Source organism: Perissodus microlepis, chromosome 20 (assembly GCF_051167445.1).
Source record: "Perissodus microlepis isolate ML-2025 ecotype Zambia chromosome 20, ASM5116744v1, whole genome shotgun sequence".
Taxonomy (NCBI): domain Eukaryota; kingdom Metazoa; phylum Chordata; class Actinopteri; order Cichliformes; family Cichlidae; genus Perissodus; species Perissodus microlepis.
This window is the reverse complement of record NC_140480.1, coordinates 27,730,319-27,748,180: the sequence shown is the minus strand read 5'-3', so window position 1 is coordinate 27,748,180 and position 17,862 is coordinate 27,730,319. Positions and strand designations below refer to the sequence as shown.

Genomic DNA, 17,862 nt, shown 5'->3' with positions numbered 1-17,862 from the left:
TATATCATTATTATTGTTTTAAGAAAGCAAGTTCTTGCGAGCAGGCATTAAAATCTTTGATGTTCAGATTCTCAAAACTATAGCTGCTCAATTTGTTAAAGAATACATATATATATATATATATATATATATATATATATATATATATATATATATATATATATATATATATATATATATATATATACACATTTATACATATATATATATACATACATATATATACATACATATATATATATATATAATAAATACGCTGTTTTGCATTTATAAAAATGTCTCAGTAGCAGTAATTTCTGTATTTGTGATTAGAACAGAGAATTTGCTGTTTAATCAAATCTAATATTTCTGCAATATCACTCTGACAATTTTTCCATCACACACAGCTTAATTTTTATAATTTCTCTGGAAACTGAAACTGCAGTCATGTAGAAAAAAAAAGAAAAAAAGAAAACAACTTTTAATTCTAATGTAGAAAACTAAGAACAATTTACTGCTTCCATATGAGTTAGGAGGGAAAGTAGAGGATCATCAGCAAATGTTAGTGGAATATAAGATGCAAATGTTGGTGTGTGTTAACAATATGATCAGTAGGAAACACATTAGCCACATCTGGGAAGCTGTTCATGAAGCTGGGAAGGGTTATAAGGAACATTTCCCTACAAGCTGAAGTCCATCATTCTACATTCTACAGTGAGAAATGTTATTCATTCGACCTTGAAGACACCTCTTGATTTTCTCAGGAGTGGATGTCCCAGCAAATTCACCCCAATGTTAGTTGGTCTGAGATCTAGCTCCAAGAAAACCTTGGAGCTAGATCTCAGACCCACAGGACTTGTCAAATGCCAAATGTGAGGGTGTGCTCTCTTTGTCAAATGACTGTTCTCTTGAACTACAGGCAGACAAACTGATTTATTCAAAGATTTGTCTCAAAAGCCATGCTGAAAACTAAATGCACTGCAATAGCAAGATGAAGAATGTTAATATAAGACACAGCTGGCAAAATGAAATTCTACTAAAGTAATAACAAAGATAAAACTAATACATTTCTTGTTGGCCATATACACAAAAATTTGTGTCCATTCGTCAAAGGTTTTCTTAAAAATATCCTGCTAAAGTGCATTTTGATTAGCATGACTTTCAAAACATGCTCATGCTTGCTGTTTGCTTGAAGGAGTGTCTCAAACCTTCAGAATAAAAGCATCACAAGTTGAGCTAAAAACAAACATATACATTATAGATGCAACTTAAATAACTGGATCCTGAAAAAGTTAAAGAAATTATATAAATGGTGTAAGAAAGATTACTATGACAGCAGTTATGGGGTAAATATTTGCGTACTGTATTGCACACTTTAACCGAAACTGAACGTGTGTGCATATACATCACGTATCAGCTTGGCTAAGTTCAGCTCCCTTTTCATCTTACAAAGTTGGTGCCTGCGTTCAAAAACATGAAGAGCTTTTGTTCTTTTTTTTTTTTTTAAGTTAAAGGTCAGTAAAAAAATTGAGTTATGTTTATGGATTTATATTATTTACCTCAAGACCTCCAGGGTGTTTATTTTTGTGCGCATCAGACTCCTTTGAAGAACAAAACAAAAGCAAAAGTTTTGCTTTGAGGGTACTGAAAAGTATGAGATGTGCTTAAACCCATCCCCTGTCTTCCAGCTTCATGTCGCAATAAAGTCGGCTCTCTAGCATTTTGTACTTTTGCTAAAGGACCTTCTAAGAGACTAATTCATTCAAACATGGGAGGATTAATGGATAAGAAAAAATAAGCAGGCTCTTCATTACAGTGTAATGGGCTTCCTGTTCAACACAAAACACTCTGGCTGCCCTTTGATTATTTATGTTGATACTGACAAGACAAGAGCTCTCGACAGTCGCATGTTATTAAATAAATGAATAATAACAAATGAACAAATTATTCATCCTCACAGAAGAGCAGCTTCTTGTGTTCTCCGTTATCAAAAGGGTTTAAAATATAAAATATTTGCTGCTGCCTGTTCTTTTCTTTATGTTCAACATCACCTGCATGATGTTTACAAAAAGGCTGAGAGGAGCTTTTTGAGATTCATCTGTGACACAAATAAAACACAATTTGGTTCATTTCTTAATCACATTAGGTTTTATTCCCATCAGATCTGTTACATTTATCAAATGTAAGGGCTGTAAATTAGGAGAGCCATAAATGTGGAATCAGTGCACTGAAAAAAAAAATCCTACTTCGGAACCTTGATAGTGAACATTTCCAAATTATTAAATAATGGTGTATGTGCAAGTAACACCCATAAACCAAAATCCCAGGCTTCAGACTGCTCTGTTTCAGACACCAGTCTCCACTCTTGGTTATGTATGATGTCACTAAGAGTGGCTATCCCTATTATCTAGGCACCCCACACCCAACTGCTGGCTAAAGCGTCTGTTTACAGGGGGCAGCCAATCAGAAAAAAAATGTGGTTTAATGGAGAGCTAAAGAAGGTAAACTAAACACAAACATGGGATTGTTTTGAACTGTAAATCATGCATAGATACTTCCGTGGAGGCTAAAGATAAAACTGGGGGCCTGGAAATGATCATTGTAGGTACAATAATACACAATGCCTTCGGTTCAATAAATGTATTTTCCAATGCTAGAACTATAATTGCCATACGGTTACATTTTATCAACATACATATCACTGCTGGTCTTGGTTTATTGGGTGGGAAGAATGTGTGAAGAATATTTTCTTTTCACACTTTGGGCCCCTTAGTACCAGCAAATGACTGTAGAAAACTCCCTTTTAACTGGAAGAAAACCCTGGCAGAACTAGTTCAAGGAGGGGCAACCAACTAGGGGTAAAGTGAGGAAGACAGGGCAAAGGCAAGCTGTGAAAGAGAGCCTTTAATAGTTATTAATAATTATTAATAACTAAAAATTTAATGCAGTGGTGCATAAAATATAGTGAAAATGGTGAGAGAAGAAGAAACACTCAGCGCATCATGGGAAGCCCACGGTGCTGCATAACTAAGGAAAGATTTAGGGTCAGCCAATCCTGCCCCAATGCTTTGTCAAAAAGGAAAGATTTAAGACTAATCTTAAAAGCAGAGAGGGCGTCTGTCTCCCAAATCCAAACTGGGAGGTGGTTCCACAGAAGAGGGGCCTTAAAGCTGAAGGCTCTGCCTCCTGTTCTACTTTTAAAGACCTTAGATTAGAACAGCATTCTGAGAGAGAGTGATATGGTACTATGGCATCTTTAAGATAAGATGGAGCCTGATTATTAATGACTGTGCATGTAATGAGAAGGACAGGCATCAGAACTACTTCACAAATCATTAAAAGCCAGTCAAGTTATTACTTCTGCCAAGGAGCTTATGTTTTTGTAGCATTTGTGTCAACATTATACTAATATGACATAAAACCACCAAGAATATCACCTTGTGTCTCATTTCACTCTTGTCAATGTGTGTGCCTATGTTAGAGTAACTTGAACATTTTCAGTTTGATGAAACTGTTAGGGTGAGTTGCACAAACACATGACTTTAAACCACGAGACTGGAGTTTGACCCCTGTGGTAGAACTTTTTAATTTCCTGTTTGGCTAAGTTCAACCGTCAAAACCACTTAATTAGGGTTGAAAAATATTATAATATTATAATTTGAGTTAAAATGGCTTCATATCCTTTGTAGTTTTTTTGCATATTTGTCTGCTGAAGAGATACCCAGCTCTTATCCAGTTTTTGTTTTTCATTATTCAAGCTGTGGTTTGTGTTTTGTGTGTTCTGTGATTAAAAAGTAAATGCCCTTTAACAGAAATGTCTTGATTTCTGATTGCAGATAATTGTTTTTCCCATAAAGACTGATAAAAGAAACACTGAATAGGAGATTCCACTAAGTTAGAGAAACTGTGTAAAACACGTCAGGAACTTTGACTCCGTATAAACGCACTCTGCTTTATCTGATCTTTGTATTTTCACCCCTTAAACACTTCACTCTTCTCTCAGTTGCATTTAAATTTCAAATGAGCTGCTTTTCATTAGCATTTCAATTTGATGTGAAACAATGGCAACTGTTGAGCTTTTTGCATGTTTTTCTTGTTTTGGTGACATTTGGGAATCATTGATGTTGTTAAAGGTTATAACAGTATTAACATGAAAACTGTCTGTTGACAAATCTGTTTAGGATCGCAGATGTGAATCGTTGGGAAAAAGAAAACTCTAGAGGAAAATTAAAATTAAAAAACCCCTCCTTGCTAGTTATTTTCTGACTGAATAATCTACAGCCAGACAACTCCATGTTAACAACTGTCAGCTTGAAGCACAGCATGTTGTTAAACAGCAATTCAACATGCGGTAACCAAGACTAGTCAGACTTGCTGCTTTAAAAGAAATTAGATCTCTTTCAAATTTGGTCTGCGTTACTTTGAGTCATTTCTTTAGCATGTCTGGGCAGTTTCTATGAAAACTGACAACAAACAGGGGAAGGTGTTGAAACAGCAGCCTGCAGCCTTTCATCTATTTCAGGAATTGATGTAGTTTTTCCTCTTTTTCTTGTAGCGAAAAAAAAAGTGATATAGTCTGACACACTTTGTATGAACAGCAATGCATGACAAATGATCGAGTATGTTACACATTTTTATGTGTATTTACTCTACAGTTTAAAGAAAGTGTAATTTTCACAGAATTCTACACAGTTTACTATCTACACCCTTACGTCACCCATACAGTACCGTTGTCTTTGTAAAAACAATTTTGGCAGGTTTCTGGTCTGGTCTGCTACAATTTTCTCAGGAGTGGATGTCCCAGTAAATTCACGCCAATGTCAGACTGTGAAAGGCTCTGAGAAACAAAACCAAGCACGGCTTGTGTAGAACTGAAAGCCTCTTCTCTTTAAAAACTACATGTCAACAGTTTGCAAAGCTGCACCTAAACAGCCCAGTCACTGAGTGGTTTGTTCAGAGGGCTTTTTGAACAGTATCCTTTGGGCAGACAAGATCAAAATGGACATGTCTGGCCATAATGCAGAGCACCATGTTTGGTGGAGACCTATCACAGTATATCCTGTCATGCAACAGGACAAGCTGCTTGCTCTCAAGCCCACCAGCAAATCTGTTTTAGGATGTCTGAAAAAGAAATCATCAAGTTCTTTTAATGGCTATGTCAAAGTTCAGATCTCAACCTGATTGAAATGCTGTGGCAGGAACTTAAGAGCCCTGTGTATAAACAAATCCCTGTAAACCTCAATGAACTGAAGCAACGTTGTGAAGAAGAGTGGGTCAGAAGTCCTCCACAAAAATGTGAGAGAATTATAAATCATGTGGTATTATTATTATACCTACACACACAGTATCGTTCCTTTTTTCACACCCTAGAGTTCAGTCAACAGCTTCTGCTGCTTCTCTTTGGCTCTGTGCTGTAGGTTTCCGTCCTCACTCTCTTTGTCAGGCTCTTGTGGTGCTTCACTATGAAACTCTGCATATGGAATTAATTCATATTGTGAGCAGATATAGGTTATTAAGAGTGATGAAAACGGACAATAGCTATGTGCTGCTTGAAATATCCTGTAGAACAATAGTAGGGGAAATTGTTATTTGATCCTGTTACAATCAGTAAGCCAGTGAATTATAGATACTCCAACTCATTATGTGGCTACACAGTCTTGCAGTGCTGCTAGATCCTCCTACTGAAGAAGGCACAGATATGGCCTGTCAAGTTTGCCAATGAACACCTAAATGATTTACAGAAATCGTGGGAGGAAATACTGAGCTCAAACACAAATCAAACTCTCTGGGATCAACACGACCTGCTGTGTTTGGAGAAAGAGAAATGGTGTTTATGACCCAAAGAACACCACCCCCACAGCCGAGCATGGACGTGTAATCGTTATGCTTTTTGGCTGTTTTTCTTCTAAGGGTAGAGAACAACATCAGCTCTCACACTTAGGCCCAATGGATGGTGCCATGTAACATAAAATCTTGGATGAGACCCTCTTTCTCTCTGCCAGAACACTGAAGGTGGGGCATGGATGTGTCTTTCCAGGATGATAATGACCCAAAACATACCACCAAGGTAACAAAGAAGTGGCTAAAGAAGAAGAAATTCTAAAACCTTTTGAAAATCAGTGGATAGGACTGAAGCTTTGCCATTTAGCAAATGGCAGCCAAGAAACATAAAGGATTTAGAGAGTTTCTGTGAAGAATAGTGGGTCAAAATCCCCCCTGTGATGTGTGAAAACCAGGTGACCGACTACTAGAAGTATCTTTCCGCCGTGCTTGCCAATGCAGGTTTCTCCATCAAGTAGGGTTTTGCTTGGGGATCAAATACTTATTTCACTTTTAGTTCATAAATTTTTTTGTAATGCATTTTTTCTTGATTTTTGGTTGATATTCTGTCTCTCTCCATCAACCCTCTCAGGCTCAAATTAAACTTTTTGTTGCTAATGCACAACCAAGTCCTGCAGTGGTACTTCTGAGTAAAAAAACCTCATAAAATATGCATGTGGGGTAATCAGGTTGTTAGTTTTTAACTGTTGCAAATCTGCAACGCCTGCCTTGAGAGGGTTAAAATGAAACTACTGCAAAAAAAGAAAAAAAAATAGGGACTGTTCATTTCTTTGTGAGCAAACCAGAACAAATTCAGCAGGGGATCAAATAATTAATTCCCCACTGTACTTGTGAATCAACTTCACAAAAGCAAATCTACATTAAATCCCTATTTTCTAAAAGGAATGCCTGAATAATATGGTAGGGATTTATTTTAATTCAACACACAAAACTGTCATAAAGATAATGAATACATTTAGATGTGTAAAGGGGATTTGTTAATCCCAGTTCACAGGGCAACACAAGCTTGTTTACAAAATTCCATAGTCAAGTACAGAATAGATAAATGCAATATATGCAAAACATTTGTAAATGTTTAATACATGGGCCTCACACTGGTTCTTTACATACTAAGTGACAAATGGACCTGCATATATTTAGGTGCAAAGACACGCAGTGATACAGCTGGCAGCACACCACAACAATAAGAAGATAAGGGAGAGTGCAAACTTGTTGATGCCAATTAGCATCACAATATTTATTTAATACTGTTGCTTGTTGTTAGATCTCCTTTGGCTGTATTTTAATGTTTCGAATCAAAACGGATGTGTTTGCCATCAGGCTTTCCATGATCATTACCTCTTTCCTGCAGGACTGAAAAAGTAATGATACAAACATGTCCTGCATAAAAAATCCTGTGTAGTAAATAATAGAATAATTTTGGTGGATGGATGAGGGGATAAGATTTGCTTAGTTTTTAGCATTATACGTTAGTCTAAATTCAGGGAAGAGACGATGAGGGTTAATGGGATATAAAGAAAAAGATTTTGCTACTATGTAATACTTGAAACACTGAAAGTTGTCAACACTTGTGCAGAAATTCAAATATTCTCGCTTCATGGACCTCTAGTCATGTTGAAATTAGGATGCAATGGAAGATATACTTGCACAGTCTGAAATGCTCAGTGCCCACAGATAAAGTAAATTTTAAGCAGTTGTTGTCTGTACTGTTTACATTATCTCGTTTACATGTAGTAAATGTAGTCCTTTGTGGGGAAAAAAAGAGAAAAATAATGGACTGTGGTGTGTGTGGATCATTGGTGTTGGTAAAAAGTGTGATTTATCGCAAAGTATAGGCCACTTCAGACTGTTCAGCACACTAAGGGCAGAAGTGCAGTTGTTATTAACATTTGTAGAGCCATGTATTGCAGAGCTGTAGCTGTAGAGAACAAGCTCTTGACACAACTAGTTACAAAGGCTGGACAATGTCTTGAGGCAAGCTACGCACTCAAAGCATGCATTACATAAAATCCCCAGTGTGTCTTAAAACAAAGCATTTGGAAGAACGAATACATTTTGTTTAGCGCACATTGTAACAAGAGCAGCTGGAGACTTCATAGCTCCACCAAGACTAAAAATTTCCTCCACGTCATGCGTAAAACGAATCACTGAAGGATATGTGGCTGCAAAATGTTTTGTGATATTTTCTCGATAACATCAAGACAGTGTCTCCCATTTTTTTCTTAACTAAATTCGATATGTATTTATGAAGATATGATCCAAAGTGCTGCGATAAAGAATCCTTCCAAAAAGTCCTGGATCTTGAGCATTTCCAAAAGTTAATAACTTCTAATTTGGGCCATGCCCCACCTCTGGTAAAATGCAAATCCATTTATAACATTTTGAGTAATCATGCAATCAAACAAACTGAATCAATCACATAACCTCCTTTAGCGAGGTAACTGAGATCATGAACGCTTGGGCTAACAGACTCTACTGATATTTACAACATAGGTGTTACAATACTGTTTCACAAAGTACCACAACTATTAAACCACACGTAAAATGATTTCACAGTAGTTATTTTTTAACAGGTGCAAATAACAGAAAACCTAAACATTGTCATAATTAATTTATCATGCACCCACAGCCAGTAGCAATGGACCGATAAAACACGCACAATCACTGAAACGCTTCATTTCTTCAGGAAAATTCACGAAGAAATGCTGAGAGCTTCGTCATCTGTCATGTTGGACCTGTGGGTGATGTGATAACTGACTTCTTCTTGCTCTGTGACCGGTTCATTGCACTCATGGGTCGAATTCTTCATCACACTGTAATACATCGGCACATTGTACTCGGCCTCCCTGTGGCCCCAGTGGCACTTGCAGAGCTTTTTAAAAGCAACACGAAACTTCTGAGACATGAGGTTATAAATGATGGGGTTGATGGCACTGTTGGTGTAGATGCACATCCGGCAGAAGAGCAGGAACCAGGTGTTGTGGTACGGCGGGTCAATGAAGGAGTTGACCACTACTAGCGTTCGGTAAGGCATCCAGAGCAGAGCGAACAGGATGACCACAACAGCCAGCATCTTTGTTATCTATTGAGACAGCAGAGGAAGGAAATAAGGAATAACAATGAGGAAGAATACAATTATGTGAATTATCTCAGCAGACATACTGCATGCCATGACTCAGAGTTTACTGTCAAGTGAGTGTTGTAGAGGATGCCCAATATGAATCCATGACGCACATAAATAGCTCTAAGGCTGTACATAAGGACAGGATAGGTCAGTTTGCAAACATGCTTGCAGTGAGAATAAAAGACCCTGTCAACCACAGTGAGAAAGTCTGCTATCACAGAGAGCCAAATGATAAATAATACGTTGATATGAAGATCATAGCACTCAGTTTAAGTCCTTGAAGACATTTATAGTGTTTACTTTTGCTAATTAGCCCTGAAGACATTTGTTAATTAGTCTCATCAGTGAAAGCTGACGGGAATTGTTGGTACCTTTTGGCTATGAACAAATAATTTGGACAAATGAAAATTTTGATCAATTAGGCTGATCACCCTTAGGCTAGATGAAAACATAATTGAAGAACAAAACAATTACAGCCCACCTCGAGGGGGATGTGAGTGGCCAATCCAAATGTCATGGCAAACACTCTAATAGTTTTCTATTAGTTCACTCAAAACTACAAAGGTCAGGTTAGCGGGGATGGCAGAGACTGGTTTCCTCCTCTGGGAATACTCAGCGTGTTTATGAACTATCTTGTCAGGCTGTTGAGTTATTTAGCTGTGGTATAGTCAAACCCATCCACAAAGCCACTTTGAACCCAAACAAGCACCCTATTAGGACTGAACCTAAATCTGTTTTGACATTTAAAAATGGAGTTTTATTCAGAACCACTCAGAAAACCCTTTTATTACTTTTATTTCCTTTTTCCTCTAAGCTTCTTGTCTTTATAACCTTAGCAGTACCTGTTTTCTTGCAGAGACTGCACCCTTGTTGGCCTTGTTGGTGGTACTGGAGTGCCCCTGGTGAACTGACCCGCCTCCAGTTCGGTCGTTAAGATGCGAAGGCAGAGGGCTCATGAACAAAATTCTGGCAATGAGCCCATACAGCACAGTGGCCACAATGAGAGGGATCACGTAAAACAGAGTGAAATCTAGGAAATAAATTGGCATGTAGAGGCTTCTGGAGACACGGTAGCCACAGGTGACGACCACCCCGTTGGTATAGACGGTCTCATCTGTGTCCACTAAAAAGAACCACATCGTGCTGTAGAGCGAGGTAAAAATCCACACTCCAGCTATGATTCTCTTGGCTCGGGAAACAGTACATATGAACTGTGCCTTTATGGAGTGACAAATAGCAATGTATCGTTCAATAGTGAACGCTGTGATGGAGCAGGATGACACGTTGATGCCCAGGTACTGAAGATAAGTTATACACAAGCATCCCGTGTAGCCATATATCCAGAAGGCTACAACATCAGAGATATTAGGCAGGCCTGCAGCCAGGAGCACAATGAGGTCTGCGACAGCCAAGCTGACAAGGTAACAGTTAGTCGGGGTCACCATGTGTTTAGTGCGTAGAACAACCAGCACCACCATGATATTCCCAGCAATCCCAACTCCACAAATGAGCATGGTCAAAAATATCGTTATGACTTGTTCTTCAAGAGGGTTCAGAGGCATTTCTGTCAGATTTAGAACCCGACTGACATCCTGAAAGGTGGTTGTGTTGTTCTCCATCTTGCTCAAGTCCAGCTGCCAAAATTCAGTTAATCTTCAGGGGCAAAATGGGAATCCTCAAGGCAAAAATGTGGAGAAACAAAATTATTAGACAGCAGTTTTGCTTGCAGGGTGTTCAATATTACAATTCTTTTCGTAAAAGCCTTTAATTCTTGTCTAGATTTTAAAAAAGTGTAATACTCCCTCTCCCAGCTACAGTTTAAAACCAGTGTACAGATGCACCTTGATTAAAAGGGGCATATCATAAGAATAATTTAAAATTAGTAAATAAATAAACAAGAAGTCAAATTCAAACAACAGAGACCACCTGAAGGTTTTCTGGTGTGACAGCCTAAATGCAACATTATAAGATGAACAAACATAAACGTAAATAAACAAACATGAGCATAGACAAATTGCTTTTGTTAAACAATGACCTACACAATAACCTCAGCCAATTAAGTTCAAGCTAGTTTGGTTTAAATGAGGCATTTTGTTAAGGTTACACTTTTTAAATAACAATACTGTGTTAAATGTTTAGTCTAGTGCTTTGTTGATCCATTCACTCACTTTAATCTCCTCCCTATATGGACTCCTGTTGCAATTATTCTGGCACAAGGCTTGAAAACATCACTTTGTCACACTTCATGAAATAACTGTAGCAAGTTCTGTAAACGATAATAGATTTTAAGAAATAGTCCTAACAGCCATCAATGCACACATTAAAAGCAGCAACTTGATTTAAAAAGGTGCTACAATTATGCTTCTAAAAAGCTAAACTCCCATCTTCATAAATGCTAATGTTGTCTTCATTCAGTTCATTATTAAACACTGGTTTTATTCAATGCTTGGATGTGATAAAAAAAAAATGTAACCCTAAAAACTGAAATGATTGTTCTCCTCTGCATTAAAGTCCATCATGCAGACTAAATCTATAATTTCCAGCAATGTGACCCTTTAAAAACATCTCACAAGGTAATGCTGCAATATACATTTAGGGTGATCAAAAATGTGAGACTTTCCCAGTTCTCCTACAAATGCCAGACTCTTCGGGAAGGAACAAAAATGCACGTTCGGATTTGATTTAGTTCAGGGAAATAAAATAATGAGATGATAAAGGGAAAAAATTGGCAGCTTACCATCATTTGTGAAAGGCAGTACCCAGGTGCAGTATCCCAGGAAATATAAGTGACTGCTTAATCCTCTTTCAGAGTTGCTCCAGTCGCCCACATCTGTCTCACTCGCTCTCTCTCTCTCTCCCTCTCTCTCCTTTCCCAATATACTCCTCCCTCCATCTCACACCATTATATCCAAACCCACCTCCTACAGTCACCACGTACAAATCAATTTTATCTTACCATCCAAGCCCTGAACATCATGTCAGCTTCTGTGGCTATAACCCTGTAATTACTGAAAGAACAGCGCAGGCACCATGCAATTCAACACACCATCCACTGGAATGATTGAACATGCAATTAAAATAGCACTAATTGCTGTATTAAGTACAGCCTTTGTGGACACCAGATGTAATTTAGTTAACTCTTCTCCTTGTATAATTTACATTAAATTCTCCAGTTTTCTAAAGTGTGTAGAATTAGAATAATTCTTCTCCCCAGAGGGACAAACAGACACAGACATCCTAAGATTAAGAGTCTTGCTATTCCCATGATGCACATTTGGGAATGCTTTTACAGCTTCTGGTATTATACATGTGTGGGTAGAGCTGATACTGTTAAATAGTTGCGCTCCCCATAGCAGAAAAAATGATAACACTGGTCATCCACAAAATCGGAAGTGATTGAAAACAGATTAAAAAGCTTTTTGACCCTCTGTCTTTGGACAAGGCTGTCACTGAGAATACTAATGCACACAGATTCTTGGATTTTCAGTCTGCAGACTGCGTGTAATGAATATGTAACAGTGTCAAAGAAGAAAAAAACTTACAGAACAGGTAATTTTCTGATTGAACTGCTTCATGTTATGAAAGCTTAATGAGGATTATAGTTAGTGTGTTTAGAAGCCCACATTATTTGTCAAGTCAAAGGTATCAGTCAGAGTTTATGAAAAATATACATAAAAGGATGATAAAGTGATTTATTTTATTTTGTTTTATTTATTATAACACAGGAGCAATAACTCATAATATCAGACAAAACATGAATAATTTATTATTATCATCTCTATGCTGCTGAGACAATTGTGAAGTGGCCAAAAGTCACGAGTAAAAATAGACAATGAAGAAGTCTATTAATATTCTGGGATGAGGTCTTAAAATAAACCCTCACAGCCTCATGGGAATTTAAAGCAGGAGCATACTGATATGCAAAAGAGAAAGGAAATAGGGGCACTGTGATTAAAATAAGCTGACGAATCATTGGACATGTGGATGAAACAGATTCATTTAATCTATTAAAGGTATTCGGGTCAGTACAGTGTTCCAAAAACTGTAAGATCCGACCTGTTACTGTTCATTTCCTGACAGGAACTACTACCTCTTATTAGTCTTTGTCCCCAGCTGTCCAAAGCACCATGGTGGCATCTAGTGGGGCTGAGTGGTAAAACAAAAAAAAAAGGCTAACTCGCAGAGAAATAAAAGAAATAAAAGAGAACACGGAAAACATTGCTCTGTGATGATATCATGGGGGGAAAAAGTTACCAGGCGAGTCTCTGTCCAAAACAAGATGCAGATTCAGCAGAAGTGTTGGTGCATCGCTTTGAACCACAGGGTTTGAAGAGGCGTATGTTGAGTGTTGACTCGCTTACAGAGGAAAGGTGTTATAACTGTGACTCATACACAGGATGCACTGTATTCAGTTTACATTTTGCAAAACAGAAATAACGAAGACCACCGAATGATACAGACATCGAAGAAAACAAGAAACAGTGTGAGCCCTGTGAGCCAAAAGGTCAGGATTGAGACAGCTCTGTTATTTCTACTCTTGTATGAAGTCGTTGAACAGCCTTAATATGACACGAATACACAGCTCTGTGGGCATGAACGTTTGTTTGCAAAAAGCTTCAAATTAAAAAAAAAAAACAAACCTAAAGTTGGCTTTGATGGGTGTGAGTAGGGATAGAGAATAAAGAGAGGGGCTGCACCAAAACCCAGTATAAGATAACTTTTTGAACTGTGAATCAAGCAAAGCTATTCTATTAAAGTTCGTAATTAAAAGTATGGACATAGACTAACAGGACAGATCATACCAATATACAAAATTACACATCCACACAACTTTGGTTACATCACAAAGTGAAAGTACCACTAGATAAGTTGATCCAAATGGTCTAAACATGCAACCCATTGTCATAGCAGTCTATTCATTAACTGTTACATGTCATTCAAACTTGCACATGAACAGAAATGTGCCCTTTTCTGTGTTTTTTATTTTGCTTCACATGCATTTTCCTCATCAAGTAAGCTATTCTCTTCTCCTCCTGCTTTCTGAAGAAGGATGCAGAGATTTTTCTGCGTAGCTGCCTAGCATAAACCTCAAGGAAAACCAGAAAGTAGCTCATCAGCCAGAGACATCCCAGCAGGAGTGTGACTCCCAGGTTTGGAGCTGAAGTTGTCACATCACAGAGAGATGGCCCAGGGCTGAAATTCCACTTGTAATCCCTGTGGAAGTTTACCAGCTCCCATTTGATGCAGGATTGTGGGAGAATACAAAGCGCAGGGGGGAACAACTGAACCTAAAAGGAAAAACAAATTTATAAAAGACTCCAAAAAGCCAAAAAGAAAAAAAAAAAGATTAAATTGAGCGAGTGCTGTCTTACCTTATAATTGACACTTATAACAGCAGATGTAGGTGGAAAATCCAGCAACCATGGCACAATCATCTGAACTATATAGTACACAACATGATCCAAAACTACTATTAGGGTTATTGCAATGAAATATAAAGTTACCACAATCAGTGATAGGAAACAAGAGGAACATTCCTGACTTATTACTTTACAGTTTTCGAGATTGATTTTATTTTTAGCTGGCCTTTCATTAATTGGCATTTTTTGCAAGAGCTCTTTGGAGATGTACCCATTATCAAAATGAACTGATGTCAGATAAGATTTCAAGTAGCGTGCAGATTCAGCGATCAGCAGTGCAACAAAGACGGCAGCAAGAATCCGGTTTGACAGCAGTTTGTATTCTCTGAGGAGGTTCCTGGCATGTGAGAAGTTGACCTCTATCTTCCCAATTATCTTAGTAAACGTGCTTTTGACATCTGACACATCAATATGTGTGTAATGATCCAAAGTCCTTAAGTTGGTAACAATGCTCAAGTCCTCCCACTTTACTTTGATGGCTTCTTCAACAAGGTCTGTCTTGGCTTTGTTCAAAGGTTCAGATGAGTTTAATAAAGTCTTTGCAAAACCCTCAGCAGTGCATTTCAGGATGCGTGCCACTGCTCCCACATTTACTGTGATATTAGGGATGACATTCAGCACCAAAATCATGACAGAGGCCGTGATGAGGAGTTTCCGTCCTTGTTTGGTGCAGACTGTAGGAAGAATCATTGTTAGCACACAGCGCAGGGGATGACACAGGAAGGAGACCAGAAACATGCTCACGCTGTAGATACTGACAGTTTGAACCGACGCTTCGTAATCATATCTCAGACTCTTTGACAGCCAGTGGTGAAGCAAGCCACCAGTAACACAGGCAAGTGTGAAACAGAGAGACAGCAGAGTGAGGATGTCCCTGCCTGCAGGAGAAGGTGCCGAGTAAACGTCCCAGAGGTATGACAGCAGAGACGTTAAGGCCTGTCTGCAAGATCCTGCTCTCTTTCTGAGGAGAAAACAATACAACACTTTCTATTTAGAATATTTAAAGATTCAACGGAGAAGTGGCTCTAAGCATTTCTTATTAACACTAAACAGTGCAGAAGTATTTGTCCCCTTGTTTCAGATCGTCTAACAAATCTGAATATTGGATAAAAACAACACAAACATGATAATTTCATTTATTAAAGGAAAAAAGGCTATTCAAACCTACCTGGCTCTATGTAAAAAAAAAAGTAATTTCCCCCTAAATCACAAATTAACTGATCAACTACATCTTTTGGAAAGCTTAATTCCTCCTACCAGCCCTGAATTGTTAGTCCAGTTGAATCAAGAAATCACTAAACTAGAACTTGTCTGACAAAGTAAAGTAGGTTAAAACATCTAAAAAAGCAACACGTTATGTAGAAACTCAAGATCAGAGGAGAAACAACAACATCTATAAGGCTAAAATATTGAAACATATGCTAAACTAAAACATTATTTTTTTCTTCCGTCTGCACGTTACAAAAAACCATGCAGCTATTTTTTCCCTATCGTGTTATTTTACAAATAATGCATTTTCAATGCCTGGGTTTGTAAAAGACACAGTGGAAAACAAAAGCTTTGTAATAATAATAATAATAATAATCATAATAATAATAATAACAGTTAATTATAAATAATTTAAATAACAAAAAAATAGATCAACTCCTACCTGACAAGCAAAACAAAATTTTCTGTGATCATCTTCATCCTCTCTAAGAAATTAGGAGCCTGAGAAAATAAATAGGAAGTGTTGGTGGACTGTAAAGGCTAAAAAGGGGAACTTTGCGCAACAGTCACTGTCATGTTGGTTGCCTACAAGTTTCACGTGGGAAAATAAAAAAGATAGTCCCTCTGCATCTAAACCACACATGACACAAAATCATATGGAGAGCATGACACACTCGTAAGCCCTATGAGGCAGGTCACACTAACCAAAGTGCGCTTTCAGAATGATTTGATGATGGTGACACTGACAATACAAGTAACAGAGCACTTTGCTTAGAACTCCTCTTCTAAACTGAAAATAGTTTAGATGACATAACACTTTTGTGTGTCATCTTTCCTCTGGTTTGTCATGTTTCTACCACTGAAATTTACTTTCAGTCTTGTGTCAACTGAGCTTGGGTGCTAAGAATTAAGAATATAATTGAGAATAAGCTATATTAGGCAATTATATCTAGCAACAACTTTAGCTCTTGAATGGAGGCAAGAAATCCATGAAGGTGGGTTTGTTTTCTCTTTTTTGTCCAATTGAACATCAGAAAACATCAGAATTGCTTCAAGTTTAAACAAATAAAAGCTGACATTCAGTAACCACCTTGTGTTTTACGTTTTGTCCACTGCGTCCTTAGTTACTCGGTTTGGTGGAAGCAATGCCAAAAAAAATCACAAGGTTCCTGGGAGGACCCTAAAACTGCAGACAAGCTAATGTTACATCTTCAATCCGTAAGCCTTGTTTATTTACCTACCAAATGGATTATAATTTTCACACAGGTCTTGAATACGTAGGAAGTTTATTGGCACTGTGTCTTGGGATTGTTAATTTGCTACATAACAGCTTGGACATCCTGGCTTACTTTTGTTACACCAGCTCCAGGAAAGCACACCGTGTTTTAGTTCCCTTTTGGACTCTAATAGGAACCATAATGTTCACTCTGTTATAGTCAATAAGAGTTTAAACTAGTGTTGAGACTGCAAACACGTACGGAAATAATTTAATGAGGTCAAACATTCGAAGGAGATCGAGGCTATTTTTCCTTAGACTTCTGTTGGAACCAAGTGAGTCAGGTGAACATCAGAAAGAATTCAGGTTTAAGGGACTGTCATATTTAAATGGGCAAAGGGACCTAAAATCCAAAAATCCAAAGAAGAATAACAAATCCATGAGACACCACAATAAAGGACACCTGACGCTATTTATACTGAAAGACACACAGGGGTAATCGGCAGAAAACAATTGAGTAGGCGGGAATAAACTAACACAAATGAATTCAATTCTAATCAATAAACCTAAAGGCAGACAGACACCCTAAAAACAATAAAAGTTAAAAAAGATCATAAGAAGTCAAAACTGAGTCAGGACTCAGGACTATGATGGATACTCGGTGCTGGCATATCTGTTTGTAATGAAAGCTGTGCCCATGGCTCCTCAAAGCCTTCCTCAAAGCCTACTTTAACTTATTCAAGTAAGCTAACCTGTCAGCTGTGCACACAGTGTGAGTTGTTAGAGAAGATACACAAAATACTTAATTACTTATAGTGGTAAAAAGGTAGGCCTATTTATTTTGAGTCTTAAATACTAATTGGTTTTTGTTTCAAATTTTATGAATAACACACACACAAAATAAATAAAAGCATCAAGTCACAGTTATGAATCTGCTTTGGGTCAAAGGTTATTTGCCTGTAACCTTTGTATTTGTTGTACAAATTAGTAAAATTGGTTACGGTCTGTAAGCTTTAGATAACTTTTCTGATTTCACATTTAAACACTACAGACCTTTTGCTGTGGCAACGCTT

At 37.7% G+C, this 17,862-nt stretch overlaps 2 protein-coding genes across 2 annotated transcripts; both read right to left on the bottom strand.

Annotated features, from left to right (window-relative positions):
* Nucleotides 1-6,713: 6,713 nt before the first annotated feature.
* Nucleotides 6,714-11,787, bottom strand: LOC146364753 (thyrotropin-releasing hormone receptor). The gene is made up of 3 exons (XM_084918132.1): nucleotides 11,682-11,787; nucleotides 9,787-10,619; nucleotides 6,714-8,902 (listed from the first exon to the last, which is right to left on the bottom strand). The coding sequence occupies exons 2-3, from the start codon at nucleotides 10,561-10,563 to the stop codon at nucleotides 8,513-8,515; spliced, it is 1,167 nt and encodes a 388-aa protein (XP_084774258.1). The 5' UTR covers nucleotides 10,564-10,619; nucleotides 11,682-11,787; the 3' UTR covers nucleotides 6,714-8,512.
* Nucleotides 11,788-12,747: 960 nt separating this feature from the next.
* On the bottom strand, nucleotides 12,748-15,320 carry ocstamp (osteoclast stimulatory transmembrane protein). The gene is made up of 2 exons (XM_084917859.1): nucleotides 14,317-15,320; nucleotides 12,748-14,232 (listed from the first exon to the last, which is right to left on the bottom strand). The coding sequence occupies exons 1-2, from the start codon at nucleotides 15,100-15,102 to the stop codon at nucleotides 13,882-13,884; spliced, it is 1,137 nt and encodes a 378-aa protein (XP_084773985.1). The 5' UTR covers nucleotides 15,103-15,320; the 3' UTR covers nucleotides 12,748-13,881.
* Nucleotides 15,321-17,862: the final 2,542 nt, after the last annotated feature.

What these genes read in the sequence shown, in the direction of transcription:
- LOC146364753 (XM_084918132.1), bottom strand. Translation starts at nt 10,563, where the DNA reads ATGGAGAACAACACAACCACCTTTCAGGATGTCAGTCGGGTTCTAAAT. An exon ending in CAGTCTCTGCAAGAAAACAG is followed by an intron (nt 8,903 to 9,786) that starts GTACTGCTAAGG and finishes CTGTCTCAATAG; the next exon opens with ATAACAAAGATGCTGGCTGT.
- ocstamp (XM_084917859.1), bottom strand. Translation starts at nt 15,102, where the DNA reads ATGTTTCTGGTCTCCTTCCTGTGTCATCCCCTGCGCTGTGTGCTAACA. An exon ending in TTATAAGTGTCAATTATAAG is followed by an intron (nt 14,233 to 14,316) that starts GTAAGACAGCAC and finishes TTTTCCTTTTAG; the next exon opens with GTTCAGTTGTTCCCCCCTGC.